This window comes from Sphaeramia orbicularis, chromosome 6 (genome assembly GCF_902148855.1).
Source record: "Sphaeramia orbicularis chromosome 6, fSphaOr1.1, whole genome shotgun sequence".
In the NCBI taxonomy this organism is placed as follows: Eukaryota; Metazoa; Chordata; class Actinopteri; order Kurtiformes; family Apogonidae; genus Sphaeramia; species Sphaeramia orbicularis.
Window position 1 is genome coordinate 43,912,743 of NC_043962.1, and position 13,695 is coordinate 43,926,437.

Sequence of the window (13,695 nt, forward strand, 5' to 3'; positions counted from 1 at the left end):
CTTGAAGAAAACAAACAATAAGATGGCTTTATCTTGATTTCAAAAGAAAACTGTTCCCTCTGTTCCCATTTTCTGGCTTCTGTCAGGAACCAAACAGCAGATGCAAAGACAGCCTGGTTGGTGTCAGTCTCATATGAAGGATTCCACATTTGGGCAAAAAATTGCGAAAGATAGAGCTTAATACCTCTTGTTTTATGTCTTCCTTTGGTGTCATTTTTTCTGTTTGGAAAGTATTTATGCAACAGCTGCTTTACAGCCGTGACAAATAAAGTCTTAAATTTGTTCTTGTCCAGGACTTGAAAAATTGGTTTAGACCAGAAGTGTCAAACTCATTTTCTGTCATGGGCCACCTTCAACCCATTATGATCTCAAATGGGCCGGACCAGTAAAATAATAACACAATAGCCTATAAATATTGACAACTCTAAGTTTTTCTCTTTGTTTTAGTGCAAAAAATAACATGAAATTCAGAAAATATTTACATTTACAAACTATCTTTTCACAAAAAAGATGTGAATAATCTGAAAAAATAGACATTTCTTATGGAAAAATCTATGAAATTTTAATAATAAATAATAAAATAATAATAATAAACAATAAAATCAGCTTATCATTTATACATCTACATTATGGAGTGAATCTACAAAGGAACAAAACATTTAGTAACAGGCAGAATAATATTAAAATTGCACGTAATTTTCTTTATTAATTTCAGGTTTGTATTGGTTTAAGTTATTCACATGTTATTGTTAAAGAATAGTTTTTTAAATGTAAATATTTTCATAGTGTAGTTAAATTTTTTGAAGTAAAACAAAGAAAAAATTTGAGGTGTCATTATTTATAATGCATAAAGTAATATTATTATAATTTTTTTCCCACATTTAACCAAGAAGAACATTTGGAGTCATTATTTCTAGGTTATTATGCTGTTATTTTACTTGAGATCACAATTGGTGTGTATATGGCCCCCAAACTAAAACAAATTCAACACCCTTGACTGTTAATATCTTCAGTGTAATTTTTGCATTTTGCAAATTAATCCCATGGGCCAGATTCGAACCTTTGGCAGGCCGGTTCTGACCTGCGGGCCGCATGTTTGACACCTCCTGGTGTAGACACTGAGTTGACATTTCCGTCTCAAATCTCTATAATTCCTCAGTTCAGGCCTTCTTTTAGGTCACTCATGGAGTTGTGTGAGACTATAACAGAAATACAGCGCTTACGTGTCCCGTTGCTGGCAGGTTTTGAGTTATATTGTTTGAATTACAGCTTTTGTTTCCTGTTAGGATGCAGCCTGCACTGTGTAAATCTTCCTCACCCATCATGACCTGGTCTGCAAACTTTCAATCAGGAGTTCCGGCCTTATTGTGTCTGGACCTGGGTAGATCCAGGGTGTTGTCTTGGTAACATCCTTCCGTACAGGATCTGGCACCCATGACCTTGTTAAATGGATGAGCAGACTGAGTCACTCATCCTTGTCAATACCATGAGTCATAGGCGTGCATTCATTGGGTGAGATGCAGGTTTGGTCTGCCCATAAAAGGACAAAATAATCAGAAGTGAGACATTATTTTGATAAATCTGAGCAGAATAAACGCTATCACAGAGGGTGAGGACTCACAGGCAAGCAGCATTAAACCATTTTATGTCACTGTTGACCTTTTAAGGAGGGCATTTGTTTAATATTTGGGTGAATATCATGATAACAGGGCCAAGCATTGTATAACAGTACTTAATCAAACAGAGCTGACATTAACTTTTTCACCCCAGCCTTTTGTTTTTGATTGCTTTCTGTTAACTGCTCTGTGTTCCATTGAATTATGACCTTACTTATTCTTATCCAGATTCAAGGATTATAGCATTTTATATTTTACCCTCATTGTGTTGCCTTGAAAATGTATCACAGTAGATCAAGCACCAGCTCTCGAAATAATGTGAGAACTGCACAAGGTTATGCAGCACAGATGTCAGTGCGATAATAAACAGGTGTTCATGAAATTGTTTGATTTTAATTGGTTGTTTGACACATACACTGGTTGGCATCCATGGATGTCATCTGGCATTGGAAAGCATGTGAACTGTTTTTGAGAATGTGGACTGGGTATTATACATTTTATTGGTACTAATTTCTGGACTTTTGCAGGGCCTGATCTGCCCCATAGGCAGGAGAAAACTAAGTGTACTCTTCAACTGTGAAATGATTTAGCAAACAAATAAAAGGATTCCGGTTGTCTGGTGCAAACAGAGACCTGGTCAGCCAAGAAAACAGGATGTCTGATATGCAGGGTGTTGATAACCTAGTTTAAAATTTTCAAGATTTTGACAAAGATGTGTGTAAATGTTAAAATATTTGATGTTTTATTATATATAAATATTTGGTTCTGTAGTGTGTTGTGTCTAATGTCCAAAGAGATAGACATTGTTACTGTTGTTTCAGAATAACATAAATGCTTCATTATAAATTAAAGAATTATTGTGAAGTATTAGTTATGATTTAGTACCGGATTTCAAACATAAGTAAACAAATGCGCTATAAAGGTATGAGCCTATCTGTCATTTCTCAACTCATCTAAAGCACTTCCTTTTTTTCCTCTAGAGTTCATATGATTTAGGTCACAAAGGTTTCAATTCCTAGACCGTATCAGTAGTTTTATCTCACCTAAGCTTGGCTGTAACAGCCACCAACAATATAGGACAGCCCATTGGAAATAATCTCTTTTAATCCTTTTCTATTGCTGCCTTTTGACTCTAACAGTGAAGTCCAGTTGTGGTTTTGGAGTGAAGTTAAAAGCCCATAGTGAAAATCAAAAGCTGCTAAATAGACAAAGTTTGCCACCTAATGGAGAGAATGCAGCACTGCCTTTAGTATGTTTTGTTTCTCTCACACAGGGCATGCTATTTTTCTGCATCCTTCCTCCTGCTTCGATATACTTAATTTTCGTGGCATGTTTGTGTATGTGTTTGATAAACGTCCATATATATAATCTAATGTACATTGTTTTGTTTAGTAGTTTAGTCATGTGTAGATAAAACAGAGCAGTTCATTACATGTCTAATTACTATGAAGCTGTGATAAACAAATAAAAGTTAGTAGAATTAATATGATGATAAATAGTATAAGTATTGCATTTCATTCATGGCCCTTTCCCTTGTGCCCTTTTTCAGATCCAGTGATCCCCCACATTTGAAGAGGTGGTCATCATTGTTGTGCCACAGTCTGTTCCTGTAACCTGTAGTTTCATGGAGGGGTTTTCAGTCGACTGACCCAGTAGGCTGCCTCACTGGATCAGCAGCCATGTCCGCCTGCAGCACTTTCACCGAACACGTGTGGAAACCAGGCGAATGCAAGAACTGCTTCAAACCCAAGAGTCTGCACTGTCTGACTCAGAGTGGTGGAGGGAAACCTCTGTCTGAGCAGAGGCCTTCTACAACCCAGCAACAGAATCCACCACCTGCTGGGGCCAGAGCCAACCCTAACCTTACCCACAATCCACAGAGGCCTGGCAGTGCTTCTGCTCGTTCGGGACATTTCCGTCCACCAGTGGCTAAGAAGCCTACGATTGCCGTCAAACCTACTATGATGCTGCCCTCCTCCTCTGCAGGACTGGATTCAGATGGCAACCCACAACAACCAACAAATGTAGTTGAACAGGGCAAAACATCAGCCTTTACAGTCTGGAATCGCAATGGACTCAACCGTAAAAGGCCTGTCGGGCCCAGCAATAACAATGAAGGAGAGGATGGTTGTGAGGAGATTGAGGGATATGGACAACTGAGCCCAAGGACACCTAGTGGTAATAACAACAGTGGACTGACTGATGTTCTAAAGGAGATTGCTGGGTTGGGGCCAGGACCTAGCCCTCTGCCCCTTTGTGGCTCCAAAGACTTGTTTTGGGGACGTATCAGTAATTCATACAGACGGTCCTTGGAAAGAGGCCTCCCCGCCTCAAGCTGTCTGGCCATGGGAAGCAGCAGCTCTGGGGGTGGTGGTAGTAGCACTGCTCAGAAACGGGTATCTCTTAGTGATAGTACTGAAATTATCAGCACAGAGGGTGGTCGCTTTTGCTACCCCGACTTTTCCAGTGAAGGTGAAGATGATGAGGAAGATGAGGATGAGGATGATGATGATGAGACTGAAAGGGATGATGATGAACATGAGAGCTGGGATGAAAGTGATGAGGAGTTGCTAGCTATGGAGATCCGTATGCGAGGTCAACCGCGATTTGCAAATTTCCGTGCTGCCACACTGTCTCCAGTGCCATTTGCTGCAGGGAAGAAATGGAATACCGTGCCACTTCGCAACCGCTCGCTGCAGCGCATTTGTGCTGTGGACTATGATGACAGCTACGATGAGATCTTGAATGGGTATCCGTCTATGGACTCAAATGGAGCTCTTCTTCCTTATGGGCCTCATGACATGCAAGGCAGTGGTTTTCTCTCAAATTCAGAGTCCACTACCTCTCCTGACTCTTCCTCATCACTGCCAGAGGATTCACGTACAACCTCCAGCAGTGGAAGCAGTGCTCCCTGTCCCCTTCGCAATGGATTACATTCACCCACAACTTCAAAGGCACCTCTTCCTTGCACTTCCCCAAAAAAGGAACCAGTCCACAGGGCATTAAGTCCACTAAAAATGACTGAAACACACAAGGCTGTCCTGGCCATTAGGTTAGAAGATCAGGATGGCAGAGAAGGTGCATCAATGCCCCAGGCTGTCCCTGGTCAACCAGTCACAATCAGTTTTAGTCCCACAGAGGAGCAAGCTAAACCTTACCGCGTAGTAAATCTGGAAAAATCACTGATCTGTAAGCCTTATACTGTAGTTGATGTGTCAGCATCCATGGCCAGCAAAGATGAACAAACTCCCTGTTCAACTCCAAAAACTCAAAATCCATCAATGCCATCCAGTCCGACATCATTCTGTAGGACTCCTGTGGGCCAGCCCCTTTCTCCAGCTTTACCCAATTCTCCATCTTTTTCTGTTTCACCAGCATCACCCACTTCTGTTGCATCATCAGGCACCCCCCGAAAGAAAACAGGGAGCATACGTTACCAAGAAGTGTGGACATCAAGCACAAGTCCCCGACAAAAAATACCTAAAGTGGATCTTGGGGTTGGAAGTACTTCTGGTCCCTCAGTCCCTTCTCAACACTGCAGTCACAAGTCAGCTCCTACTTCTCCCATAGCGGGAGTGTCTTTCTCTCGAACTGTACCAGTGAAGTCTCCTAACTTATCAGAGATCAAGTTCAACAGTTTCAATAATGCAGGAATGCCTCCTTTCCCTATTATCATCCGAGATGAGCCAGCCTACGCCCGCAGCTCCAAAAATGCTGTGAAGGTACCTATTGTTATCAATCCAAGTGCTTATGACAACCTAGCTGTGTATAAGAGCTTCCTGGGACTCAGTGGGGAACTACCACAGCCCAAAGGGGTAGGTAACAGGGTGGCCAGTCATACCTACGAAGAGATTGGATCCTCTGAGAGTGTCCAGTCCTCTTCAACTGAGAAAACCATGTCTGGTAGAGGCACATCAGAAAGAGCTTCTCTTGAAGAGACAAAAGCACATCCAGAGACACTATCAAAAGTGTCTAGATCCATCTCAGACTCTAGTACTGTGACAAACACTGTGACTAGTTCCACAGTTGGTGCTCTCTCTCTGACCACATCAACAAATTCATCTGCCATAACTACAAACCCTCTTAAAAGTAACCATTCTGTCAGTCCTGTTACAAACACATGTAAAACAACGGGAGACAGTACTTGCAATAAAGATGATGATACCAGCATAACTTTATCTGGGTCAGTCGGAAGTCACAGAGAGGAGGCCAGTGCTGTGCTTTCACAGATTGTGGCATCCATCCAGCCCCCCCAGTCTCCACCAGAATCGCCCTCAGCACAGACTAAAACTTTCAGTTCGGAGGACTTATATTCCCTCCCACCTGATGCCATGAAAGAGACTCTTACCCGACCCAAGTCTCTTTTTTCCACAGCTGAAGTCTGTCTTACCAAACCCAAGAAGGAAACACCCTCAAAACTTCTGTCTAAATCGCAAAGTGCATCAGCTGCTGTCTCACTCTCCAGCCCACGGTCAGAGCCCAGTGCCCCCTTCCCTCCTCCCAGGTCAACATCTTCACCTTACCACGCTTCAAATATCCTCCAGAGACATTTTGGCAATTGGACCAAGAGTTCTGCCTCGAGTTCACCTCTACGACCCAGCGAGGGTGACACAAGTCCAGGTGGAGAGGGTAGACGTGTTTCTACAGAGAGTTCAAAACCCAAACGTTGGATTTCTTTCAAGAGCTTCTTTCGTCGGCGGAAAGACGAGGATGAACAGAGGGAGAAACTGGAAAGGGAGAAGGAGAAAGGCAAGCTGGTCGGACTTGACGGAACAGTTATTCACATGCTTCCACCTCCACCGGTCCAACAGCATCACTGGTTTACAGAGGCCAAACCTGAGGATCCAACCCAGAAACCTACCATCATCTTCACCTACAAACCAGACTCTAGTGGCGCTCCTGGTGATGGAGATGGTGAACTGCGCATAGAGGAGTGCAGAGAAACTACACTACTGAGTCCGGAAGAGAACAAAGAATCCAGACCTTTGAGCCCGGGACGAACACCATCACCAAGCACTGCTGGAGGTGACCTCATCAGGTATTTGACCAACATCTTTTTATATAGCTCATTTGAAACTGTCATAACAAAAGATACTGAGTGATTAATCTAATAATAATGGTACAACTTGTGGTGTTTGTTTTAGGTCATTTGTCTTCCATGGGTTCAATTACCACAACATCCAAATGTGAGAACATGAAAGTGGTGTTTAGTTGCATTCTGTTTGCATTGTTTCTTATGTTAAGCCTGTAGGTGGACAGTTGTTTTTTTTGTTTGTTTGGTTTTGAGGATCAAAGTGGTGAGCCGAGGTGATTGAAAAAACTTTGCTCATGAACAAATTGAGCAGCACACGTCAAAACGAGTCTCACAATAACAGCCCCTTAGTGACCCGTTAAATAGGATAAGTAGCCACCACAGAGGGGAATAGAATACGCATAGTGTGAGTCCAGTTTTTCATCACAAAAATGAGAATAAATCAAAGCTGCAGGACTCCACATCCCTATTACAGATAAAAATAGAAAAAGGTAGTGTGGATATTTCTCTTCGGCACTTGTGAGGGTAATTGAGGATCAAATAGTGTTCTACTTTATGTTTAAGATCTGAGGCCTATTGGATTTATGTCAGTAAAAGTCTTGTAGAAAAATGAATCTTTTTTCTGTGTGCCCTGCTTTCTAAGGCCCTTACTGGAGTTCTTAATAATCTTTCAAGTCAATGAACACATGTTCTGCCTCTATTGCGTCTTGCCTGTCTAATGAGTCATGTTGCATCCATTGCCTGTTTTGCTGCTGCACACAGGGACCGAGCTCGAATGAGAATCCTCAACCTTTGCCAGCTGCTCTTCCACCAGTGCCAGGAGTGCTTCTCCTCCTATCACGCATATCCCTCATCACAAATTAGAGAGTTGTTTGAACTTCATTTGGCATGCCTCCCCATCCAACCACATGAGCTACGCAGCCTACTTGGTCTCTTCCCCAGTGCCATCCATTACCTGAGCAGTTTGCTCTGTGCACAGTCGTTCACCCTCTACTAGCTATCCAACAGACATTAGACCAGGGGTGTCAACGTCATTTTAGTTCGGGGGCCACATTCAGTCCAATATGATCTCAAATGGGCTGAACCAGTAAAATAACAGTGAAAAAAATAAAGTTACATTTCAGTATTTACATTTACAAGGTATCCTTCAAAATCTGAATAATATGAACAACCTGAAATTTCTTAAGAAAAATAAGTGCAGTTTTAACAATATTATGCCTCAGTTTATCATTTGCATGTGCATTATAACTTGCATATCACAGTAGATCTACAGATACGCAAAACATTTAGTAACAGACAGAATATTGGTTACAAAGAAAGACACTTATTTCTCTTAAGACATTTCAGATTTTCAAATATTTGTTCATGTTATTCATTTCGTGGGAAAAGTAGTAGAAAGGAAAATATAAACAGTTTGATTTAATTTTACCTTTTTGCACTAAAACAAAACTAAAAATGTGTGGTTTTCCAATTCATTTTTCATTATTTATAGCTCATTATGATAGTGGTTTACTGGTCTGACCCACTTCAGATCATATTGGTCTGTATGTGGAACCTGAACTAAAATGATTTTGACGTCTTTGATTGTTAATATCTTCAGTGTAATTTTTGCTCTTCACAAATTCATCCCAAGGGCCAGATTGGACCCTTTGGCGGGCTGGTTTTGGCCCACGGGCTGTATGTTTGACACCTGTGCATTAGACAATGACTGTACTTCATTAATCATTAGATTGCATTTCTCCATCGCTTCTCAATTCCTCATCCAAACATGAAACCGTCTGCTTGTCAGTCTAACTGCTGTAATCTTGCTTAAATTATTTTGTCGGCTGTTGCCCTTCGTTTCATTTCTCAAGGCAAGTGTCCTGCCGTGAGCACTGTAGTTCATAAAACATGTCCAAACTATTTTTAGCGAATGAGTCTTCGCACTTTTATTACTTTTTATTGTAAGCAGTAACGTTCATTTAAACATAAGGTCCACTAGATATGTTATTGAATCATTACATCTTAAAACTGGATTGTTAATTCCAAAATTAACCAGGATATTGTAATGAGAAGCCTTGAGAGTTATGTATCTAGTCCTTGCTTGAAAACTGTATCCTGTGATGACCAGATTTTGCCTATTATACGTGATTTCAGTCTGGTGGGGTGGTTAAATATGTGATTGACAGCTGTAATTGCCAATCACTGATCAGATTCTGTCAGGTGATACTTGTATGTGACTCTGCTCTTCAAATATAGATGTCTCAAAAAGTGGCTTCATTTTTCCAAAACAACATGAACTGACATCAGGTCATCTTTATATTTAGTTATATGTTTTTATTTTGACCAGGAGTAGAGAACCGAAGGCATTTCTGGTATTTTTTCCTCCTGATTTTAGCTCTTGCTGCTTTAAACCCAGTGGTGCTGCATAGTTCATGTTAAACTAAATTTTAGATCCCTCAGTGTTATGCATGAAGTTCAACAGCAAATGGCATCCAAAATGACTATGAAACTGAATCAAACTCAATGTAATTAGTTTCAACCTGCAAGGAGTTTGGGTATAATGGTGTTGTGTAGATTGTGAAAGCTAGGTTTAGTCTGTGTTCAGCTCGACTAATTGTATTTTGGAGTTGGAGGTAGGAATGGAAATGTAGTATTTCAGGTTTGTGTAGTTTCTCAAAAGGCATTACAGAGTTGTCCACATGGCTGATGAAATAATAGTCTAATATCATTCCCATTACTCTTTCACCCTCTCTCTGCCACACTGATATTTTAGGAATATCTTCTAAGGCTCATAGCTTCCTTTCAAGGTGCCTGGCGCTCCAACATCACTTTTTCTATTTCATGTAATTTTTCATTTCTCTTCCATCCATGCCTTCCACATTCTTTCTCCTTTGAGCCCGGAGCTCTATGAACTCTTAAATATTTCACTCCTCCATCCTGTCAAGAGCTCGGCCCAATTCTGTCTCTTTTCAAGCTTTTCCTGTTGTTTTTTTTTCCTTCGCCACTTCAAGCTTTAGTCCTATTTTCCCCTTTGTTGCAGAAGTTTCTGTCTTGCTTTTCACTCCAAACAACTAAGACAACAACTAATAAGTGTACACTTGACTTGCTATTTATATGGCACGCCAAGCTAATGTCATGCTCATGCAGGATTTATGTTAGTGTGCTATATCTGACAGTTTGTTTATTTGGCCAAAGTGATATTGTTACAGACATTACAGAGAGGATGATGGCATGAAACAACGACGACATTAGTGTTTATATGTTTTAAATCAGGGGTGTCAAACTCATTTTCTTTCAGGTTCCACTTTCAACCCAATTGGACTTCAAGTGGGCTGGACCAGTAAAATAATAGCATAATAAACTACAAATAATGTCAACTTAAACTTTTGCCCTGTTTTAGTGCAAAAAACCCCCAAATGAAATAATGAAAATATTTACATTTACAAACTATCCTCTCACAAATAAGATGTGAATAACCTGACAAAAAATGAAATTTCAAAAGAAAAATAAGTCCAATTTTAACAATGTTATGCCTCAGCTTATCATTACTTATCACACTTATCACATGTGCATTACACACAATGTTACACAAGCACTTAATTAAAAAGAAATATTATTGTTAAAATTTTTTGAGCTTACAGCTAAAATAAGAACAATTTCTACAATATTACATCTTAACGTATTATCAACACAACTTACAGATCACAGTGGATCTACAAATACACAAAACATTTAAAAACAGGCAGATTATTGGTAAAATTACACATAATTTTCCTTAGGCATTTGAGGTTGTTCATATTTGTTCAGGTTATTCACATTTTATTGTGAAAGGATAGTTTGTAAATGCAAATATTTTCATTGTGTAATGTTATTTTTTCACATTAAGCCAAGAAGAAAATTTGTAATTGACATTATTTATAGGTTGTTATGCTGTTATTTTACTGGAAATCACATTGGTCTTTATGTGGACCCTGAATTAAAACCATTTCTACACCCTTGACTGTTAATATTTTCAGTGTAAATTTTGCACTTCCCAAATTCATCTCAATATTGAAACCTTTGAGGGTACTGGTTTTGGACCACATGTTTGACACCCCTGTTTTAAACTATTTCTATTTTTTTTTTTTCTTTTCTTTTTTTAATCTATTTATTTCAAATATGTAAATGGTACAAACTTCCTGATTGCTACTAACTGACTTCTTTGCACAACATAATATAGAAATAAAAATTCAAGGAAGCATAAAAAATAATACACATAAAAATTTTGATAAAGTGTTTATTATATTACAAAGCAAAAATATTTTTCCAACTAAACACTAAGTAGCACCTCACCTTTGCTCTTGTTCTCTTTTTCTCTCTGCCGACATTCTTCTTTTCAACTGGTGTTTACCACGTGCATTGTCTACTTGTCAATTAGTAACTAAATGACATAGTAGGTGTGTTGGTCAGATGAACGTTACTCTGTTGTTTATTTTTATGTTTTGTCTCAGCTGTTGGCTATTGATTAGAACTGTAATCTCATTTTATAGTCTTTTTTTGGGGGGGAGGGGGCTTGCCTCATTTTTTTCCCACAAGTCCTGACAATGTTTGAGTAGAAAATGTGACAGATGTTTTACTCTAGTTAGGAGTGTTTTTACTTTTACAGACTAGTAAGTAATTGATTACACACCATGAGCAGTTCCACAGGTCATTCTACTGGTCTTTTGTTTTGAATTGCAAAAAAAGGGTTAAATCATCTGGAGCTTTTTTGACTGGAAGCTGTTTTATTGGCTAACAGTGGGCGTGCTCTTCAGCGCTGGCAGGGACACAGTACCTTAGACAGGTAAGCACATTCACCAAGGGAGAGACAGAGCAAGAAGAAGGCAAGCTACTTCCAGGAAAAAGATTAACTTTGTTCTTCCCCGGATCCAGCAGAGAATGTAAACCTCTGACTTGTTTCCAACATTTCCAGATGGGAAGCTGTGTGAGCCAGTACAGCGGGTAAGCCAGAACCGAGGCTCCGTTCTTTAATCCACAAATACCTGTGACCATCGGGGGCATTAGAGGTCATGTTGACTCAGTTGGGAGGAGAGGTTTTCTGTGATTATAGAGGTTGTGTTTTGGATCAGTGAGTGTTCATTTCTCTTAGGAAAGTTACTAAGAGTCTTTGAAATGCACTGGGGCAGCCTCGTGTTGTCTGAACAAGTCAGGTCCTGACATTGAAACACGTAGCAGACATAAAGGTATTTACGTGAAGGCCCTCTGAAGGTGTCGATCCTCAAAAGATGTTTTACTCATACATGATTTGATGTTATAGATGCTCCTCTATAATTTGCTGTCTTTTGTACTGGATGAGTGTTTTGCCTTTAATACTAGTTCATTAAGAAATCATTCATAGTTTTAACTGGAGCATGTGATTTTTTTTTTTTTTTTTCCCAGTAGAATTATTGTACCTGCTTATCATTTACTACATGTGCCGTTACTAAAACCAGAACAATGTATTGATGCACAAAGTCATGCAGGCAGAACAGGAAAGGAAAGAAGAGGAAACTGAATTAGTATCTGAAGTTATATGTTAGTTGTATATATTTTAGCAGTTATTTTTAGTGTGTTTCCACAGTTTATTCCCTGTTTCTTTAGCTCACTCAAAACCATGACAGGCCTTTTATGTAAACTCTCTGTTAACCCTGAAGTAATCCACTATGGCAGCTTAGAGCCTATTGATCAGCTGTCTTTACACACAGAGCTTATAGCCCACAAAGACAGAAACACCATAAATGTGTCAGATTTGATTCTTCAGAGACACTGACCCAGGGGTGGAAACAAACACAGGGATCTGAGTGCTGTTTTCTTTTGCTCACTTTTTTTTTTTTTTTATCACTTCTTGGTTAAGATATTCAAAATTAAACATTCCTACTCTTATCTGTACTTTTTTTTCTCCCAGTTTCCACTGCTTTCAGAGTGTTATAAGATGGTGTTATGTTAGATGTGTTTTGGGATACAACACAGGAAAAATTACTGTAATGTTATCGTCTGTATTTTGCACAAGCAGGTGTTTAATTTATTCCATTTAATCTACTTAGCATGAAGATGTTCATAACAGCTCAGAGTAAATTTAAAGGTTATTATATCAGAACAGAGAAAAACACAGAAAAAGTGAGTTTTTCCAGCAAAATATATAATTTACTCAACATAAAAAAACAAGCATCTACAACCACAGTCATTTGTCGAACTACATGAAATCTGTTTTTGTACATGTTTCCACATTCCCTGAGTGTCCAAATATATCACTACAAAGCTGAGAAACTGCATTTTAGTTGAATAATTTAAATGTGTTTGTAGGATCAGTGTTTCAAATGTTATTAAACATTTTAGATCAGCTGATGCTTTTGATCGCCGGCAGCTGTTAAGGACCTTGAGAGTTAAAAGAATATACATGTTTTTTTTAAAAAGTAGAAAGTGAATATCTTTCATTAAGGTTTTCTTTTTAATTTTTTTCCCTTCCCCTGTACATATCTTTTCTAGGGTCAAAGGACAGTTGTTGTTTTTTTTTTGTTTTTTTTTTTTACCATTTTAGTATTGTTTCAGCCACACTCATTTTTTGCTAATACACTTTCTGACAGTTCTTAACTTATTGCATCAAGTACCAAAAGTGAAGATAGAATTTTCTGGCTGAAGCCTCTTTAAATCTATTCGATGGCTTAAAGATTTATGCTCCTCCTGCGACTAGTTCTCATAACTGCTGTGGTTTGAGTGTTTTTGCCTTATTTTTCTACTATTACTTGACTGATTTCATTTTATTTCTATTCTAGTGTATTAAGCTTTTCCTCTTTTCTGCAGGCTTGAGAGCATGTAAATTATTAGTCATATTTTGACTGACACACATTACTCATATTATGAGTGCAATCCACATTAGAGTCATAGGAACTTACATATATGATTCAGGATAATTCAAACAGTGATGTCTATAGCTGTGCCCATCCCTCTAAACCACAGATGTCAAACATGTGGCCCGGGGTCCCTGGAATGAATATGTGAAATGCAAAAATTACACTAAGATATTAATTATCATTTCAGTTCAGGTTC

At 39.0% G+C, this 13,695-nt stretch overlaps 1 protein-coding gene across 1 annotated transcript in view; it reads left to right on the forward strand.

Moving 5' to 3' along the window:
- Positions 1-13,695, forward strand: part of peak1 (pseudopodium-enriched atypical kinase 1) — a 145,842-nt gene that overhangs the window by 100,466 nt on the left and 31,681 nt on the right. The window contains exon 4 of the mRNA XM_030137177.1: positions 3,166-6,654. Within this exon, the coding sequence (XP_029993037.1) occupies positions 3,296-6,654 (3,359 nt within the window). The 5' untranslated portion in view covers positions 3,166-3,295. The remainder of the gene's footprint in view (positions 1-3,165; positions 6,655-13,695) is intronic.